The sequence below is a fragment of the Episyrphus balteatus genome, chromosome 3 (assembly GCF_945859705.1).
Source record: "Episyrphus balteatus chromosome 3, idEpiBalt1.1, whole genome shotgun sequence".
NCBI lineage: Eukaryota > Metazoa > Arthropoda > Insecta > Diptera > Syrphidae > Episyrphus > Episyrphus balteatus.
The window spans coordinates 53228801-53250126 of record NC_079136.1 but is presented as its reverse complement, the minus strand read 5'-3'; the positions used below and the strand labels follow the sequence as shown (position 1 = coordinate 53250126).

Here is a 21326-nt window from a genome sequence, read left to right as displayed (position 1 = left end):
ATACAATTTTATTAAAATGTAAACAAAATTAGGTAGTATCAGATAGTATTATAGGATCAGCAAGCTCCAAATAAAAATTTAGTGTTCCCACTTTAAGTCAAACATTTTTTATTTTAGTACCTACTGTTATGGAAGTTTGGAATTTTCTATAAAGCAGATTATACAATAAAAGTTCCCCGTTACGTGATGGTTAGTGCGATGGACTATGAAAACAGACGTCTGGGTTCGATTCCCAGCCTAAAATAAAAATATTGATTTTCTTCAGAGCTACTAATTCTTGTGAGGAATTGACAAGGCCCCCAGGAGTATCATTGTCATGAAAAATTGCATCTCTGCTTAGCCGTTCTGCTTTTCGCGGTAAATTATATAGGAGCCTTTCGTTCTTGTAAATTATTTAAAATGACACAGGAATGGTTGATAGTTGTTACTTATTGCAACGTCATAATTTTTATTTTTTTAGATTATATGTACAACACTTATGACTTAAATAAAATAAAAAAATTAAGGAAGAAAAGCTAAATATTGTTCAGTTATTAAATTGTAAGGAAGAAGTATTTCTTTGTTCGGATTATTCGTCCGATAATCGAACTCCTCGTAACCACTATAGTCGAACTGATGAACAAAAAATCTGCCATAGAATAAGTTTATTTTATGAATAAAAAAGCAATATACCAATTGTAGAAGTAAAAGTAAAACTTCCAAAGCTATTAAATCCATTTTTTTTTTCAATCTATAAAACCATCTGAAAGCTTATTGTCTTAGCTAAAAATATATATATAGATCAAGTCTATGAGACATCTACAAAGAGAGCTAGAATTTTTTAAACTCGATGAAATTTCATCAAAAAAAGCAAAAAAACATTTATTTTTATGTTCTCATGCTATTAAATGAATTTTTTCCCTAATAACCTATACACAATTTTCTACCATGTGAAAGCTTATTGTTTCACCTTTCAAATTATCTCAAAATTGTGTTCATGAAAATGATTGAAATTTCGCACACATGGTCTATCATTACTCCGTATATAATATTCCTCTATCTATTAAAGAAAAAAGGGTAAAAATAATAAAACGATGAAAATCGGTTAAAAACGGCCAAAAAACATGTTTTTTAAAAACTTATTTTTCTCCGTATTCAGTCAAAAATCTTTTAACGATTCCAATTTTTTGCACATGCATTTATCAGCCCTACATATTCCATATAACTTGAACCCTCTAAAAAAAAGCTAATAATCAAAAACTACCTAAAAATACCCCTAAAAAAAAAGGTATTTTTCAAAAATTCATATTTTGAAACGCAGAGTGTTGAAAAAAAAAATCCGTATCAGACGCCTAATTTTTTTTCCTTCATCTTTCACCTGGCACCTTTAGAATTGTCAAAAAAAATTTCCCCTACCCATAATCAACATTTTGTCATACCCACAACACCTGATCAACGTTCAAACAAAATGTTATAGCGGAGTTCCAGAATTTTTTCTTAAATGCAGTTATCTTTAAATCAGTCTCCTCTATCTATAACAAAAAGAATCAACTCTCTACGACCACGCGTTTAGATTTAAGCCCAAATTTCATCTTTCCGTTTTACCGCTGTTTACCCTATTAAATGACGGAATTTTTAAAAATCCTTCATTTGGATTAGGCTTTAGATTATTATCTTTCAAATAAGCTTTAGGAGATTTTTGTATCTCTAATAGCTAGTTTATTTTTAATTTTGAATTTAAATTTTTTGCCGCACTGCAAAAGTTCGAAAGTGTAACGCCAGAAAATGGCGTCACTTTTTTTTGGTGGCTTTTATGCTTCATCGATTTATAAGACGTTATCACGTCAAAATACATAAAAACTACTTTTTCAAAAATTTTCGATCTTAGATGTTAAGTGATTCCCAGGGGAAAATAAAATTTTTTGTCAGGTCCTACTTTTTAAAATAAATTATTTCTTGGACCGTTAATAAAAGTACCTGCCGTTATTTGATGTCTGATTTTCTATTTAAAGCCTAGTATACGCAGATCAATTTTAGCTCGATCTGCGTACTAGGCTTAAGGGGGATGGAACTAATTTCAAGGAAATTTGTTTTCACAAAAATATATGTAGGTATATACATATATTAAAAAACATTTTCAAAACAACAACTGTTGGATTAAAAATAAAATTGTTTTTTTTTTTTTTGTAATTTGGTTAGGTAATGATTTTTTCGAAGCTCTTTTTTATTTTAACATACATTTTTTTTGAAGAAGAAGAATTTTTTAAATATTTATCCATAAAAAAAATTATTTGTTTAAAAAAATGACTCTAACAATTTTCAACAAAATAAAACAAAGAATTCTTTGTTATGTTTTTTAAACACAGATTTTGTAAATTTTTCAAAAAATTTCTTTTAAGACTAAAATTAAAAAAATATTTTTACTTGCGATATAGGTACTATAGGGCAAGTTTAAGATTCGTAAAAAAAATCGAACTCGAGATAACAATTTTACATGACATTACGATGATGGAGAATGCCAAAAAAGTGGGTCCGGCAATTCTGTCTGTCTGTCTGTCTGTCTGTCTGTCTGTCTGTCTGTCTGTCTGTCTGTCTGTCTGTCTGTCTGTCTGTCTGTCTGTCTGTCTGTCTGTCTGTCTGTCTGTGTGTCTGTCTCTATCTGGAGCTGCAGCCTAAACGAGTGAAGTGATTTTCTTCAAACTTGGTAGTTAGCAGTTTTTGGTGATTCCCTAGAGGGGAAATTGAAATTTTTTTTATGACCAAAACTAACGGTACCTGCCATATAACGGAAATATAAAAGTTAATTTTTTTCAAAAACGGCTCTAACGATTTTGATTAAAATTTTTGTGTGTAGTACTACACATAAGAGCCAACTTTTTTAATAAAAAAAATATTTTTTGTACCGTTATTAACGGTACCTGTCATAGAACGTTTTTCTTTGTTTCTTAATATCTCGTACAACATTAACCCGATTTAAATGAAAATTTTTATACAAAAGTGTGTAAGTAAAGATAATATTAAAATTTTAGAAAATTTTCAAAAAACGCATTTTTGGTTTTTTTAAAAATATTTCAAAATTTTTTTTTGAAAAATCAATTTTTTGAAAACGGATCAATGAAAAATTTTGAAATTTAGTTTTTATGTGTAAATTAATTATTTCTTCAAAATTTCATACCAACTTTTTTTTGAAAAATGTTAAAAAAATTTTATATATAAAAAACTATTTTTTTAAAAAACGGCTCCTACAATTTTCGAAAATTTTTTTCTAAAAATACATTTTTATACAAGAAATAAAATGGCATATTTGTTTTTGTTTTTAAGATAATTTAAAACGGAGTTTAATTAATTATAAAAACAGATTTAATTTTTTTATACTTATTATGAAATTTCTTCAAAATATCAAATTTTAAATTTCTTGAATAAAAAGCTTTAACATTATAGTTACTTTAAGCATAAGAGCAAGTACGTGCGACCCCAGTCGTGCAATTTATTTTTTAATACATTTCCGTAAAACTGGCAACCATTTTAAAACTAATCTGTGATCATTCTTCAACAGGAAATTTTACTACAAATAAACGCAAAATAGTCCACAAGAATATTCCTTACCTATCACACACTATTCCTATTTTACAAAATATATATAAGAATTGCATCCTAACAATCATAAACATGCACCACTATAAACCTAGGTTTAAAAATAACAAAAACAACATGATTGGTACTTGTTATCTATGCAAAAAAAAAGGACTTTAAAAACTATGTTTAAACAAACAGTGTAACACATCAAGAATATCACCACCAAATGAAACAAAAAAAAACAAGAAAAATAACCAAACAACAACAACTTCACTTTAAGAAAATAAAAATATTTTTTTTTTTTTTTGAAGACAGCACAGAAAAAAAAGATCAAATGAATGTTAGAAAGCGCCAAAGAAGAATAACGCTACCGCGGGTGGATGCGGTGAATTGCATATAAGGTAGAGAGGTGCCTCTAGCTAACATATAAACATATCTGTATAAAAAAAAGTTGGGGGCTTAAGTTGTCTTGTGCTCTGGACACATGACTAGACGGAGGACCCATGCTGCGGTCCTCATACAGACCTATTCACCAAGAACATCCTCGTTTTTTTTTCTCGTTTTTTTTTCTCGTTTTTTTGTATGTTCTATTCAGTAGTGCTGCATTAAAACGTGTGCCTTTCTAACACAAGAAGAAGCAAACGAACAAAAAAAAAAAATCATCATCATATTCTCTGCAATTTGAACTCAGGAGAAACTAAAAAAGTAGAAAGAGGGTATAACTAGCAACATCCTTACGATTTTTTTTTTTTTTTTTTTTTCAAAAAATAAGAGTCTTCCCCCCATCACCCATGTAGGTTATAGAGGTACACATATGGCAAATGGATATGATGACGACAACAAGGATATGAAAGTGCTATCGCAACTTTTCTCTGTACTTTTGTACCGAATATACTACTTCTCCATATATAGATTCTTTCGTTTGCTTTTCTGCAGCACATCAGGACGATAGTTTTTCGGTTCCCTTTTTTGCTATACCTACCTAGTTTTTTTTTTTTTTATTTTTTTATTCGGTTTTTATTCTCAACATGAATGCTCAAATTCTTTTATCCTCACACAGATATTCTCCAAACTTTGTAGCGAAAGGATATTATTTTTGGGCCCAAAATCTTTCTGTTTTCAAATTTTTTCAAAGAAAAAAGTGAAAACCGATAACAAGTGGCTGAAGAAAAGTAATCATACCAATAAATCGCGCCGGTATAAGAATTTTAAAAATCCGTTATTCTGGTCATCCGCAAATTTCTAAGAACTAATTAACAACCCTCGGTAAATCGAAAAGAAATATAAAAAGGACAAGGGGGACAGGACACAAAACTAAATAACATAAAAGACACGCGGTAAAGGCATTATCAAAAAAAAAAAACGAGGGGTTAAAGGTATTTTAAATAAATACACGAGAAATAACAAACATTTTCACAATAATAACAAAAACAACAACAATAACGAAAAACATACGTGGATATAGTGGATGAGTTCTGGAAAGGACATCAACACCATTGTGCGCGCAAATCGTATTATAGAACTAAGTATAGCGGAGAGGGGATGAAAAACACACCAAAAATATTTAAAAGAAAGCAAAAAAAAAACATTGAACAGTAGGATAGTCCCAGGATAAACATGGGAATACTTTCTAATACTTGACCACTCTGTGAGCTCTCGAAGGATAAATAATAATTATTGTAAGGAGAAATTGCAAAAACACATAGGTAGTAGGTAAAAGGAATATCCTTTTAGCACGTATGCCTACGTACACACGCACTTACACACATACACTTGCAGGACCTTTTAATAGCAAGTCGTCTCTACTTGGCTTGATTTTCCGGCGAAATCTTATGCGTACGCATAAGGTACGCACAAAATTCTATAATATCATATGTGTGAGAAAGATTTTAAACTCGAATGGTCACTCTTCCTCTTCTTCTGCTAAGAAACTTTCATAGGATATTTCTATGCTAGGTAACTAGTATAACCACCACTCTCTTGTGTCTTAAAATTCAAATCTTACATCTTCTTTTGACGGACACAGAAAAGGGGCGGATAAGGTGTACCTAAGAAGAAGAAGAATATTCCAAAAACTGGACATATAGAAAAGTTAGTAACAAAACAGGTATTTATTTGTGTTGGTAAAATAGGAATTTTCTCAACACGAAAAACCCCCCCCCTCAAAGAAAATGGATTCCTCACATAAACCACCACCACCACCATCCACTATAGTTCTTCTCTAGTTCTCGAGTTATATTTTTGGTGGACAACACAATTTACATATAGAGAGTAGCTATAGAAGAAGAGCACACACATGTTTCGCGAAGTAGCCATAGCAGCATCGTTCGCCATATATCAAGAATAGAGGTACCATTTTAAGGAGAATCAAGAAAATGATGATGAAAGAACACTCAAAGACACATACCAACAATTTTGCAAAACCATCACACACACTTTAAAGTTCAAAAACACACATCCAACAAAGAATAAGTCTTTGTTAACCTGCCCCCTTCAACCCCTTCTCAGAAAATATTCAAGTCTAAATAAGAAAATGGTAAAATACACGCGCGTTTAAATCTCCCCCCCCCCTCCCCCCTCAAGTCACCCATTCCAATATTTTCTATAAACACAACAACTGACCAGCAAACGCGAAATCAAGTGAAACTGACATAAAGGATGCTAACGCTGGGCATGCTCTTCCACCCTAGCCAAACCACCCAAGGCTCAAACCCAACAAAATATACAACACGGCTGCTGGACAACATCTTGCGCTCGCTTCGCTACCATATCGCCAATACACCTACCTACACTACCGCTGAGTTCAGTCCAAAGAACAGAGAATCCTCACACGAAATCAACGACAACTTTGCATATGCTAGTCCTATTCTAATCGTTCGTCGTCGTCGTCGTCGTCCTTCCTCACATGATTAGCACACACAAATACTAACAAACACATAAAGAAATCTTAAGTGTATTTGTGCGAGAGTAAGAAATTTTTGTTTGTATTTGTGTGAATGGACACTGGTCAAACAACACACAAGAAAATCACATCAGCATCAGAAACTTGGACCAAATATAAGAATAAGCCAGAGAGGCAATTGCGAAATAGGTATCAGAAGAAGAGAATCAAGATTATAGAGCATATACACACACTCTCGCCAGTTGTAGTCGTCTCAATTTATTATCCTTTCGTGTTGTACAGCAGCAGAACACACATGTCAAATGTGCGCGCCTTCTTCTACTTCTATTTCCTCCTTCATACACCACCTCCTTTTTTTTGGCTACTAGCTTGTGTCTCTGCGGGAAAAACCTTAGAAGAAAAGGACATCATCTATTTTCTTATGTGTGTGGCATTGGCGAGAAATACTAATAATTGTCGCGCTTGAAGCCAAACAAAAATCCTTTTTTAACCCCCCTCACTACCTTTATACACCCACAAACAAAAATCATCAGAAAATACACCGGAAGACACGGCGAAAGGCGAGAAACAATAACAAAAAAGGACAATAGCAGGAATAAATGCCAAACACCACGGATTTCTATAACTAACTGGACTGCCACTGGACCGTGGAAAGTAGAATCTCGCGGCGCACACAAATAGCCCGCACCACAGCAACAACAAAAACGTGGTGGTGGTCCTCATCATCATCCTCATCAACCTTTTCGCTATCGCTCGCTATCGCACCACCATCATCTTCATCTTGGTCGCCATCCTCACATCTCACATGTCGTGTCCTCCATATCGTCCTCTCCGTCTCCACTCTCCACCATTATACACAACAATAGTCCTTCTCGTCCTCACACCATAATTCGTAAATATTACAGTTGTGTTAGTAGGTCCTTTTTCTGCTTTAAGTTGTGTGTGCTATTTCGCTCGCCGTACGTATCATCTCATCATCATCGTTTTCGTTGTTGTCCTGTCCTCTATGCTTCCTCCCCTGCTGTGCCTCGTCCTTCGCCGCATTTCGTCGTCGTGTATAATATTTAGAGTGTTGGGAAATTTTTGGTCGGTGTCCTCGTCGTGGTCGTGTCGTCCCATCATCCATACGTGACTTGTTCGTCGATCAGTCAAGTCAGCCAGAGAAGAAGAATCTAGTAGAGTAAAACGCGAGTGTATTATAAAATAAGCGAACGAACGAAGAACGGCGAATAACGAAAGAGCGTATAATACAAAAAGAGGAGAAGAACAAAACACAAAATAACGGTCACACACAGGACCACCATACCGATATCGTACCTTTTATATTATAAACTCTATGACACACTACAAACGGACAAACGACGAGGACGACAACAACGACGGGACACAACAACGGGATTGAGAGAAGACCGGGACACGGCTTGAACACAACATAACAAAACAATAGCCAGGCAGTAGCAGTTATAACATAGAACACAGCAGAAAGCAGCAGCAGCAGCAGCGAAATAAGGAGTTGTGTGTTGTGTCTTGTGTGTTGTAGATATTTTGGTGGTTGATGGGTCTTCGTCTCTTTTGCTATATCTCGTGTATAGTCGAGTCGTCGTCGTCGTCTTGCCTCCTGATTTTGCAGATGCCTTCAATCCGGCACCAAGTCGTCGCTATTAATCATTGTACTTTTGGCTGCCGACACGAAAAGGCGGTGTGCGCTATTTTTTAAAAACACATAAACACTAAATAGTGTGTCATTTTCATGTGCAGTTATTTTCTAAAAGGATTAAAACTACTACGAACAAAAAAAAAAATACCTATTTAATAGTGCCAATATTTTAATTTAATTTTCGTTTTTTTGGGATAATTCATTCAACAATTTTGCGAAAACGGAATTTCGCATTTTATACGCGATTGTTTGTGTAAACTTAACCAAAAAAAAAAATATGTTATAAACAAAAAAAAGGATTATCGGTGATTTTTTTTATAAATTGACAAGGATAAGAAAAATTTATAAAAATTTTATCTTCCAATAAGTGTCAAAAAAGGATGTGTTTTACTTTTTACTACAAACAGATTATCAAAAATATTTGTTGATTTTTTTATCAGTGAATCATAAAAACAGAAAAAAAAAGATAATCATCAAAGATAAAGAGAAACAGACTCAGTGAAATAAAATTAATTGTATCAATTAAGTATATAAACGGAAGGCAAATTAAAACAAATAAACAAAAAAAAAAAAAAAAAAAACCCAACAACAAAAGAAAGAAAAAAAAAACAAGTTTAACACACGCGACAACACATAGCGGTGTTGTGTGGATTTTTTTTGATTTTTGCTTATTCTAGTGAATTTTTGTTTTTTTTTTTTTATTTTTTTTGGTGAAAACGAATTCTCCCTAATCTCTGTTGAGTGATCTTATTTTGTTTAAGAGAATTTATGTGACAATCTCCTAATTTTGTACACTCAACAACAAGTGTTGCAAAACAAAATAAAAAAGAATTAAAATACCTTACAAAGTTGAAAGAAAACATAACATAAAAAATAAATTATAACAAGTTGCCAAGTAAAAAAAAAAAAATAATAGTGCTACGGTGATCAGTTGTGGATATCATCAGCGATCATTATTTTTTTCATCACGAACATCAAACAGTGTGCAAGAGGCACACAATAATTCCAGGATTTTTGGTGGTTTAGGTAAGTTTTTGAACAAAACACACATAAAAAAGTCTGTAGAAATTTTGCAAGGGATCATTTTTAAGGTCAGAATCAGAATGTGTTTTAGAGTGAGCTTGTAATAATTTTGAAAAAGTTTCTGCAAATGTTTCAAAAATGTGCTTTGAATTTTTTCCTCTAATTTTGAAGTGATTTTGTCTGTCATTTTGAGTCAAGCTTAAGTTTATCTCCTTAATTTCATAAAAAGGTGTTAAGACCTTAGATTGAATATGATCTCTATCAAGAAAGTTTCCGCGAACAAAGTCGCTTGATTCTTGTAATTTAAGTGATCAGTGCTTAGGAACATTTAAGAGAACCAAAATTGTACTAAAACTTGTATTATGCCTACACTAAAAATAGCAGTCTTTTAGATGACTAATTTACTAGGTTAAAGGATTACCCTGAATGTGTTTTCCCCTTAGTTTATATCGTTGTCTATCATAATGGTCATATTTTCCTACCTTCATATTTTAATCTAGATAGAATCAGCGAATATTGTTAGAGGATTTGATTCCCAATTTCTATTTTGAGGTTAAGTAAAAAAATAACTTCAGAACGTGATCGTTGGTAGATCTAAATAAATAATAAAATTTATTTTTTTTAAATCCAAGATTTTTGTGAGCATTTTTTTCACAAGAAAAAGGGATTAATTTGTTATTAGCACTGGGTCCTATTTTATACTGACAATTTTTTTGCCATTTTTGTGATAACTTATCATCTATCAAATCTACCATCCATTAAGTTATTACAAATTTGTCGAATTCGCATCAAAAATTTTTATCATTTCACGAGCAATTCTCAAATCAGAAAAAAGCTGTATAAATCAAATGCTAATATAAATTTCAGAATTTAAACAGTATTTCAGTTGTACAAAATTAGTTTTTGATTAAAAATACCTAATTATAATTTTTTTTTTTTTTGTTAAAAAAAATAATTGGTTTTGAGTAAAAATTCAAGTTTTTTTCATTTCAAAAAGGAAAAAACATTTCTTGCTCTATAACTTTGGGTCACCCTGTAAGTCAATTGCTTATTATGTAAAAAAAAACATATTTTTCAATGCAATGAGAATTTGTTTAGAAGAGTGAGACCACTAATAAGCATTGTCAAACATCTATCAAAATTTATATGTTTACCCTAACAATAACAATCAGTGGAAGAATTAGGTATGAGAGTATTTACCTGATTGATAACTAATTTACATAAGTTTCACTCGTAACTGATCAAAATACGCAATTGAAGAAGAGATCTATTTTTGATAAGTCAATTAAGTACTTACAATAAATTTATAAAGGTACCTATTTACTTGGTCTATAAAGGTGTGAAATGGTGTTTTCGTGATGTGTTTTGTGTAAGTGATTATTAATTTTCCATAGCTTATCACAGATAAGAACTGAGTTCAACTTGTTGAATTGTTATTTTTTTTTATCATTAATTGACATCTTTATACAAAGAGAGTGAGAAAAAACTCTCACCCGTGTTTCATTAAGAATAGAAAGATAGTTAAAATAAAATAAATGTCATTTCTTTAAAAATTTGAAAAAATTTGAATAGTTTTATGAAATCTCGAATAAAAAGTGCAAAAGTGCCATAACCCATTTATTTCTTGAGGAGCCTTATTAAAAAAAATATATGTCTAACAATACTTTTAAGAGAATGAGACGTTCAAAAAAATAAAGATAAATAAATTAGGTTTGCTTGTGCTATAAAAATGGAAAAAATAAATTGATATTAATTTCAGTGATTAAAAAATATATTCTTAAGTCGAAAAATAGATAAATAACACAAGTAAAAATTCATTTCAGCTTATTTTTTCTAGTCCACTTGATGGAAAAAAATGTTGAGTTTCGTGTCTCACGAATCATGTTGCGTGATACAAGAAAACTGTAAGATGTTAGGTCATCAAAAAATATTTTAACAATAATATTGCCAAACTGCATTTATTACCAACTGTAGGTATTTTGTTTATTCAGCTTAATTTTAATAGCTACTAAAAAAATAAACAGAAAATAAATGCAAGAGTCCATTTTTGTATTCAAAAAATTGATATCTTGCAAGGCTTAGTTGTGTTAAATGAAATAAGACTCAACACGTGACAAAAGTTATCTATTTAAACGTAAAAGTAAACAGAAACTATCTTAATATGTATTTCACTTTGAAACATAATAGTACATATTAAAAAATTCTTTAACATAATACCAAAATTCTTAATATTTAGGCAACATTAATTGTAAGATATTTTTACAATTTTTCAAATAAGATTTAAGTATTCCTATGTTCTTTAAAAACTTTTTAAAGATTAATACTTTCTTCATCATAATAAAATCGTTTTTAAAATTTTACTAAAAATTGTGTTCTTTCTTTACTTTGTTTTAATAAAAGTCAAACATGAAAACTTAAATGGTAAAAACATATCCAATATCCATTGAAAGTTATTGAAAATCTTCCTTGATTCAAAATAATTGTATAAACTATTTTGTCGTCAATTGACTTTTCAATAATTCGTCGGCCTCATAAGGAAACTTCGTAACTCCACCTTTTTCCGGAAATGACTTTTGAATTCAATTTTTTAGAAAATTTTTCAGCTAAAAAAAATTTGAAATCATTCCGAAAACTCTAAATAAACTTAAATTCCAGTTTTGCTACATCCTATACCTTTTTCGTGGTTTGCCAATGTAACTTATGTATAATTTAGGTACTATTCAAAATTGTAAAAAATCTTGCTTAATTTTTTTAAAATTTGTGGCCACTTTTTCGTGGAATTAGGTACCCAGTTGCCCGATTCCGCAAGAGTGAGTTTTTCTGTGTGAGTTTTTCTCTGCCTTGATCTTAAGGCAATTTACACGTTTTTTTCGTGTACTCAGAGGAATTCACTCTTACGGAATTGGGCCCCAGATATCAAAAATGAATTTTCAACAATTAGATAATATGGCCGATTAAAAAAATTTTTTCTTTCACATATAAATCTAAAAATTTAAACTATTTTAAAGAAACAAACAAAACATCTTAAGAATCTATTAATTTTTAGATTTGTACCTACCACTTTTTCAAAAACCAAGTTCTCTTTCGATTAAGTTGACTCAAATTACAAAGCAAAAATACAATACCTAAAATGATAAAATCTTTTCAACGAAAAACGGAATAGTAAATAATTATCCCATATTGACTAATTTCTGAAATTCGAAGCCACAATATATTGCACCTGTTTGGGCAAGGCAATAAAATATGTTTCCAAGAAACGCGATTTCCACTTAGGTACGGTTTAGTTCTGGTGGATAAGCAAAAGTTATAAACCTTACCTAATTAAATCGTTTTACACCAGATTATTACTTTTTATGGTTCATGTGAATAATCTAACTTGAAATCTCGAAAAATAATCATCTTTTTCAGGTAATAAAATTTTAGTGGTTTTAAATTTGCATTTTTTCCAGGAACTCTATTGTCTGTTCATAAAATTTTTCTTAGAAAATATGGTTCTTAGAAAATCCACTTTTGTTTGTTTTTCAAATTGCTCAACTAATGTCAAGTGTAGCAATAAACTAAGAATAGGGAAAGATAAATAATGTGTCGAAAATTATTATTTGTACAAAAGCTGCCCTTAAATAGCAAACATTCCTATAACAAAAGCCTTTTTTATTTAAGGAAAATTACTAAGTTTAGATTGCAAACAGAAATAAATAGACATTTAGATACGAACTATTTCTAAAAAAAATTTAAAGGTATAAAGAGAGAATAAAGGTGCTCAAATCATTTCGAAGGATGATTTATATAATCTCATGTTTCCACGATTTCAATAAACAACAACACCTCTGACGTTAAATACAGTAAAATACCTACTTCCTACCCATATCCTGAAAAATATCAAATCTAAGTTAATCCTCTAAATTACATCGTATCACTTTCATACTTGAATTATACCATCCTAACTAACGACAAACTTTCAAATTATCAAAAAAAAAAACATCATCATCATTAATTTAATTCCCACCACACAATACATACCTTCCAAGCAGAACTTCCTCTTTATAAACCTCTGTCTAACATATCGCTGTGTTATATTTAAACGAAACAACACACAAAAAAAAGGGACACCAGTTGACTGCACTTGGGGCCAAAAAGCTAATGCACAAAATTATAGTCAACACACGACCAAGCAAGCATGTCGCCCGCAATGAAATTACACGAGCAGTTCATTCCTTTGACCCCCATCTCTCCAAAAAAAAAAAAATTAAAAAAAAAAAAATGAAAACAACAAACATATACCCACACAGTAAACAAACGCACAAACTTTACAGGATCCTTTCCCGGACTCCCCAGTAAAAAAAAAAAATACATTTCTAGTACTTACTCCCAGTCTAATGCATATAAACCTTCATACAACTATAGCTAGGTCCTTGTATAGAAGAAGGAAGAGCTAGCTTCCTTCTACAACTTCAACACCATGCATTGCAGTTTCTTCTCACATTCCAGACCTCAACTGGCAGACAGTCAAAAAGGACATGAACTGTGACTATATGTGCGAGGAGGTTTGTTAGATAAGGGGTGGCGGGGGGGGGGGGGGGACTTGTTGAGGGTGAGAGTGTATTTCGCTTCAACAGCATTATAATCCCAAAAGTCACGTACAAAAATCAGCTGATTATTTACATAAAAATCTCATAAACATTTTTATATCCACACATAAAATCAACTCTTAGACTGTGACTGCTTTAATTTTTCCGGCGAATTCCTAAGTGTTTTTTTTTTGTATTTTTGTTTTGTCTGGTTGCAGTAGTATAGTTAAAAGCAAAGCAAACAAAGTAAGACCGGTCGAAAGGACATCATCATCATCATCATAGTCTTCATTATTACATTTTTCTTTTATTTCGTTTCGTTTCTATATGTGCTTGGTTATTATTTTTATTGTATTTATTTTATATTCTTTTTGTGGTTACATTTTGTAATTTTTATATGAATCGGAAACAAATCACTAGAACACACATACACAAACAGAAAGGGTCCTTTTCTATACACTAGCTATTTCTGGGACAAATATAACGGGGATCATATTGTAGTAGGGGTATGGTTATATTCTAGGTAGATAGAAACAATTTTTTTATGAAAGAAAATAGTCTACATTCTTTGAAGAAAACACACAGAAAAAAAAAGGACTAAGGTAGCTTTATTCCAGGATATTTTCTTTGTGTGTTTCTGTGTTGACTGGAAATAAGGAACAAAAAAAATATAGTTATAGATAGGTACATAATATAGACAAGATGAGAAGGAGAGAAAACATACGTTGTTAAATTTTTACAATGCACTTTCTTAATGATGTTAAGTGTTGTTATATCCTCTTGTCTGGCGTGGGAGTGAAGAAAAATAGAAGTAAAAAAAAAAAAAACTACTATGATCAAAACAAAACAAAAGAATTTAATAAAAACGAGTATGGAAAAAAATAAAAGAAAAAATAATAATAAACCATTTACCCACGTGGCACACATATTTTTTTTTTTTATTATTGTGTTGTAATGATAAGTAGGTACCTAGTAAATATTTTTCGATGATCGCAATCTTTTTTATGAGGAATCTTTAATTAAATTTTAAAGAAAAAAGAAAAAATTCAGGTAGTTAGGTAAAGTCCGGTTTGTACCCTCAGAATTAAAAATTTCTTTTATTGATTGATTTTGTATGAATTATCTCGTAACGAGGATGAGATAGGAGAGGAGATAAAGTGGTCTACGAAAGCTGCAATAGAATTTGTACCTACATTTACATCGGCAACATTAAAAAAATTGTGCATTGGAACTATAATAGAACTCCTTCTCCTTGGAGCAGAATACACAGAAGGAGTATCAAAGAAGGTCTTCAAATAAGCGCAGAAGCAGTTTTCTTAAATTAAAAAAGCCAACTTAAATTATTTCGCAATATGTATTTTGTTTGGCTATTGAATGGTTTTACATAAATTCACAATTTTTTTCTCAGAAAGTTTTCAATTCACTAAATTATTATGTCGCATTTTTCATTTTATTATTATTATCTAACATTGCGATTTGTTTGCAAAAAATTATTTTGCTTTTCATTGTTTCGCATCGTTTTACTTAACTTTAAATATACCTTGCCTCTCACAAGATTGCTATTTAAAAACAACCGTAGTGAAAAAGTGCGAAACAGAAATTACATACAAAATGAAAGTGACAGATCATTGTGTACCTACTTTGCAAAATAATTTCTGTCGAATTGTTACATTTCCGTGTATCGAACGATCAAATTTGTAGATTTTTTTTGAACAAATTTGCCATTTGAGAAAAATCATACAAAATTTTTTTCCTTCGCAAGTTGTTTTTTTATTTAGTTGCTATTTTGCAAAAGTTTTATTTCAGATATCTTAACTTCGCAAACAAAAATTGAGCATTGCGATTCATTTTTATTACGTCATTTTAATTTTATATTGCAACTTAATAACTAGCAATTTTTCGAATTTAGCATATAACGTTATAGGTATTTAACGTTTTTTTTTTTTTGCAAAGCGTTACATAGCTTTTAAATTATTTTGCCTTGTGACTTATAATATTGTTGAAATAAGAATTCTCAAAATTAAAAATGCAAAGCAAACACTTTTTTTTAGCAAAAATGCGAATTAATAAGAATACTACGGAAAAAATTTTGTTACGAAAACTGAAGCTCAGGAGAAAAATTTGAATTATTCTTTTTAAAATTCTAAAATATAAACTAAAAAATAGTAGGTTTATCAATTTGATTGCATTTGAATTGAGAATCTTAGAAGTTTCATTTTAATTTATTCAAGTCATAGTTCTGTGTTATAGATTGGACATTGGGGCGAGAATTTCAGCGAAAGGACACAATAAAATAATGTAAAGACAGAGATATCTAAACTGATTGAATCTTATAAAGTTTATATTATAACGATAACTTCTTTTGGACTCCTTAATAAATCGCTTGGGTACCCATTTCGAGAAAAAAAAAACTGAAAAAATAGTCATAGAAAATCGTTCGCTATGAATTTTTATCATCATACTCAGCATCTTGTCCACTCAGTTAGTTATTTGTTGAATTTTAAACTTTTCAATCGATACAAAAATGCACTTGTTTTATTCCGTCGGTAATTAGGAACATGACTTGTTTTTCACATTTCCACGAAGAGATTTTAAAAGATTTTCTAAATCGGAAATGAAGCGGCTCAAACATTTCAAATTCTTAACTAGTAGGTACATAGTTTATCTCTAGAGAAGTTAAAAACCCTGAAGAAATCTTCGAGCATTAAAAGTTTTTGAAGAAATTAGTTCTGTTTTAAGTTTTAACCTCTGAACCAGTTGAAACAATTGCACCAACAAATGATTTTCAAATAGAGGGATATTATTTATAAGTTTTCAAAATCGTATTGAAACCCACAAGTGTGCTAGGTAAGAAAACTTAAGTAAGACTTATGTGGAAAAATCATTTTTAAATACGACATGATTTTCCCACTTTTCTTCTCCTATTCACTTTTTGAACAAGCAATTCGTTACTAACCCAAATAACATTTAAGTTTCTGTAAGGCTTAATAGAACCTGAGTTATAAGTTGGGAATAATTATTTCCAGGTAAGAGAATAATTAGAAGAGATGTTTGACCCAAGTGAAGTATTGACAATTTTTGAAAAACATAATATTCTTTGTAATTATGTAGAATCATGAAAATGTGGTTAAAGAGTACATTGCATCTGTAAGAAAGCTTTGAAGATGGTCCAAATTTATGGATTCAGAATAGGTTCTTATTCAAATCTTCAGAACAATTTCGTTAAAAATTCTTTTTAAACCTATTTCTTAAATTTTTTTGATATTTGTACCTATCAATACACACTTACATATCACTAAATAATTAATAACTTCTCAAACCATAACTAAAAACCGAATATTTAAATTTAAAACTTATTTAACGTTTACATTTTTGTCTGTATTTGTGCCTACATATGCTTAAATGAAAAAGTAGAACTCAAGTAAGCCACCCACCTTAAAAAAGATAAATCACACAAATGTCGCAAAGGTCTTCAAAAGAGAAGACAAAAAAAAATCATTAGAAACAAAAAAAAAATCTATAATATGTCTCCAACTATACCCCCACATATCCCCTACATTTATCTATAGATTTTTCTCTATATATACCAGCTAACAAGATCTTCTTTTTAGTTTTTTTGTCTTCTCATCCATCTCCCCACACACTCAGTTTTTCACACACAAAAAAAAAATATTCATTCATAGATTTGACCTTAACTCAAAAAGAAACTAAATAAAAGAAGAACAAAAAAAAAATCCATTCTAAACCCCCAATCTAACAACCTAACTGCTCCAAAATACGCACAACATCACAAGAGCCTTCCAGTCCTCCTTAAAAAAGAAACAACACAAATCTGCATTCAATTCCAGTAAGAGAACTAAATGCATTAACCATAAGGAGAAAAAGCACTCTCTTAAAACTGCTCCCCCAAAATAAAAACAAAAAAAAAGCATATGAAAAAAATACAAAACAACTTGCCAAAACAAAAAAGGAAACAAAAAAAAAAAATCCTAGCGCATGGTAAACAGGTTCCATTCACATTTATATTCTTGGTTCACAAAAACCACCTCATGCTACTTTTTGGGCGGAGTTACACCGTTAACTACTGTGTACAGTTATGAGCAAATACTAATGTCATTTTTGTGAGTGTATGCTCATAAACCATCTCAATACTTAAACATCCTTCATAAAACAACACACTCACTCATACACACAAACACAATCAAAAAACTGTGTGTGTGTTTTTTTTCTTTTGTTTTTAGGGCTGTCCCCGTTACCACCACTACTATCAAACCTCTTAAAAAACAGGTAAACAAAACATAAATCATCCAGGAGAATCCAAAATCATCGAAATTGCTGTTGTGGTGGCCACCGCACAGCATAAGGCAATATAGCAGCAGCAGCAGCAGCCAACCACGTGCTCCTTCGTCATTCGTGTTGTCCATTCGTGCACTATAGCACCACCACCGTGGTGGCGGTTGCTGCTATTGCTGCTGTACTCGTGTGTCGTGTACTTGATTGCGGCGCGGCTATTTTTGAATTTCTCAGATTTTAGGCTGAAGTGCGTGCGAATACAGGACGACGAGCGACGACGACGATGAGAGAAGCATCCTTGTCCTCCCAAAGGTGGATGTGAATGGATATCCTGGTGGATTGTGTGCGTTTTTGTGTGTTCATCACACCGAGCAATTAAGTATCAGTCAGCCAGGCAGCAGGCGTATCCTTTTTCTATACAACTGTCGTTTAGCGTTTTTTTTTTTGTTTTGTTTTATTTTACGTTTTTCAATTCGAGGGGCAATTTGAATTTTTAATCAGGCAAACGCGAAACACATTCTGATTCGTCGCTGTTTTATAATATACAACACCACCGTTACGCCTTATATAGTTTTTTCTTCTTGTTGTTGTCTTTTGGGTTAGTTTTTTTCCATATCCTTGCAGTTTTTTTCTTTTTTATTAATTAAAATTTTATTCTAATTTAGTTTTTCTTTTTCTTTCTTTTTTTTTTTAGATATTTATCCCCCGTCCGGAAAACTGAACGGCCTGAAGTTGGATATATCCACATACCAACAGATGAATATCCGGATGACGACGAAGGGCAAGCGCCCGTTACGGAGCTTGACCCCTAGCGACAAAATTCATGCCATTCAAAGGATTCACGATGGTGAATCGAAGGCTTCGGTGGCCCGTGATATTGGTGTTCCAGAGTCAACATTGCGTGGATGGTGTAAAAATGAAGATAAGCTGCGATTTATGTCAAGACAGTCAGCATCTGACAAAATGGCAGCAGATTCATTGACCGATAAGTTAGTCGATGGAGCTGCTGCCGCTGCTGCAGCTCTTTTAGGAGGACCTCCAGAAAAACGCCAAAAAATGGACCCATCAATGCCATTGAATTTCTCCAACAAAATTAAATATGAAGATCTTGGATACAAACGAAGCCCCTTGAACGGATTGGATTTTAGCACAAATAAAGCTTTATCCGATTTGAGTTTTAATGGTTTGGGTCCTGACTATAATGCATTCAAAAATGCCGAAATGGTTGCCATGAATGGGGTGAAAAACAAAGGCTATGGTGCTGATCTTTCCCGCCAGAATGATCCATCCCTCGCTGCTATCAGTCCTCTATCGAGCTTAAGTCATCTATCTGGATTGACAGGTCTTGGACATAGTCCTTTAGCAATCAGCTTCAATGAGCTGACATCGAATTTAAATTTAATTGCCCAATTAAATCCTAATTTAGCGGCAACAATGTCTAGTCTAAATGGTATTAATCCCAGCTCTCTGCGAAATGTCAAACCAAAACCCCAACCTATGCATAGTCCTCGAAGCAATGACGGTGATCGAATTACACAAGGACTTTCGGTCAAGAATTGGGCTAAACAGAAGAATTCCGGAAATGACAATTATGGTTTGAATTTGAGTGCAAATGACAAGAACAAAATGAAATGTCCTTCACCATCTTTGGCACCATCTTTAGGCTCAGGAATGCCAGCAATGGATGATCCTCTTTTGTATTGGTTGAAGTCTCAACAGGCTATGTTGGGTTTGAACAGCTTATATCCACCAAATCCGATAAGTTCCTCAAGTCCACCCATTCGATCTTCAACCCCCCAACAACACGGACATGCGTCAACCCCACCAATTTCATCTACCCCACAAACTCCAACCTCAACTCCATCGGGAAGTCTTGACGATAAGAATTCGGCATGGTTTAACTGGTGCAAAGCGTTCGGAGCGAGTTTGAATTCCCTAGCCCCACACAACGCCCTCCAGCCATCTTCAACGACCATTGACATCAAACCTCAATTCGAGAATATCCTCTATTCTCATCTGACCAAAGAATCCAGCTCCCCACACAGCACTGATGCCATGAATAACAACAACAACGAAGTTACTAGCAACTCAAAGCCTGAAGATTTATCAGCGAAATCGGTATCAGCCAAAACACCAAGTCCAGCTCATAGCCCAATTATTAAGTCCGAAGCTGATACTGTTTCGACACACACCTCCAAAGATGCTCTGGACAATTTGCTGTACAAGATGAACCAAAATAACAACAACAACAATGGTCCAACTGCAAATATGAAGCATGAACCTTCTACGGATATTGTTGAAGATCATGATCGGGAGCTGGAGAATAATAGCAGTGGCAGCAGCATCCATAACATGCAAGTTGGAGGTGGTAGTGAGAGTGACGCTAGCTATAATAGTGATAGTCTCAATAACAATGACAACCATGACAACAACAACCACAACAATAACAACAATAATTCAAACAAAACCGACGAAGAAGAACGGGCCAAATATGCCGCTTCTGACTTTGAAGATATGGAGGCTATTGAACATGGCGAAAAGTTTCTTAAATGGCTTGAGAATTGCAGCAATCCCCGTGTGACATCTGTGCAATTGATGCAGCTTCGTTTTCTCATATCGGCGATAAAGTCTGGCAATGAAAAACAACAAGCCAAAGATAGCGATGAAGAGAACAAAGTGGCGAAGATTCGCCGTCGCAAATAGGAGCAACCGAAATTGGCGTTAGACATTGGAGGAGGAGGAGCAGGAGAGGTAGCAGCATCAGCAAATAATGTTGCAGATTGGGTTGTCAACAACAATGATGATGATGAGCTCTATGAAGATTATGAAGACCATCGCGGTGATCGCGACCATGACCAATTATTAGCATGGCATCAGGATTATCATAGGTATACCTTTTCGCCACCAGCAACTTTACTTAGCACCTACAATATATATCCTTATTGTGAGACTGTTGAGCCCATCGTCAATAGTTGTAGTCCATTTCGAATTGAAACTGAAGATGTCGACGATGAAGATGACGAGGCGGAAGTTGTAGATGAAGAACCTATCGAAGATGTTATTGAAGAACCTGTCGAAGAGTCTTTATCGAGTGCAACTTCGGAAGTATGCTTACCACCAACCAAAGAAGAACTGTCTGATGCAAATGAGTTAAATGAAGAAGAAGTTTTTTAAATTCGTTTTCGTTTTTATTTCGTTTTGTAAATTTTGTTTATCTTCCATTTTTGTAGTTCAAATATTTTTAATAAAATAAAAAAAAAAATATAAATATAACTGTATAAATAAATTCACGATAATATCGACAAAAAAATGCCAAATCTATATAATA

At 32.4% G+C, this 21326-nt stretch overlaps 2 protein-coding genes across 4 annotated transcripts in view; one reads left to right on the top strand and one right to left on the bottom strand.

Annotated features, from left to right (window-relative positions):
- Positions 1 to 21326, bottom strand: part of LOC129916114 (coiled-coil domain-containing protein lobo) — a 132111-nt gene that overhangs the window by 104760 nt on the left and 6025 nt on the right. The window lies entirely within an intron of this gene.
- LOC129916116 (protein distal antenna) lies at positions 9017 to 21182 on the top strand. 3 transcript variants are annotated; one of them, XM_055995907.1, is made up of 2 exons: positions 9017 to 9140; positions 18693 to 21182. In XM_055995907.1, exon 2 carries the CDS (start codon positions 18755 to 18757, stop codon positions 20699 to 20701), a length of 1947 nt encoding a protein of 648 aa, XP_055851882.1. In that variant the 5' UTR covers positions 9017 to 9140; positions 18693 to 18754; the 3' UTR covers positions 20702 to 21182. The 3 variants fall into 3 exon arrangements, with proteins under 3 accessions (XP_055851882.1, XP_055851881.1, XP_055851880.1); XM_055995906.1 differs by lacking the exon at positions 9017 to 9140 and adding an exon at positions 10426 to 10449; XM_055995905.1 differs by lacking the exon at positions 9017 to 9140 and adding an exon at positions 18069 to 18596.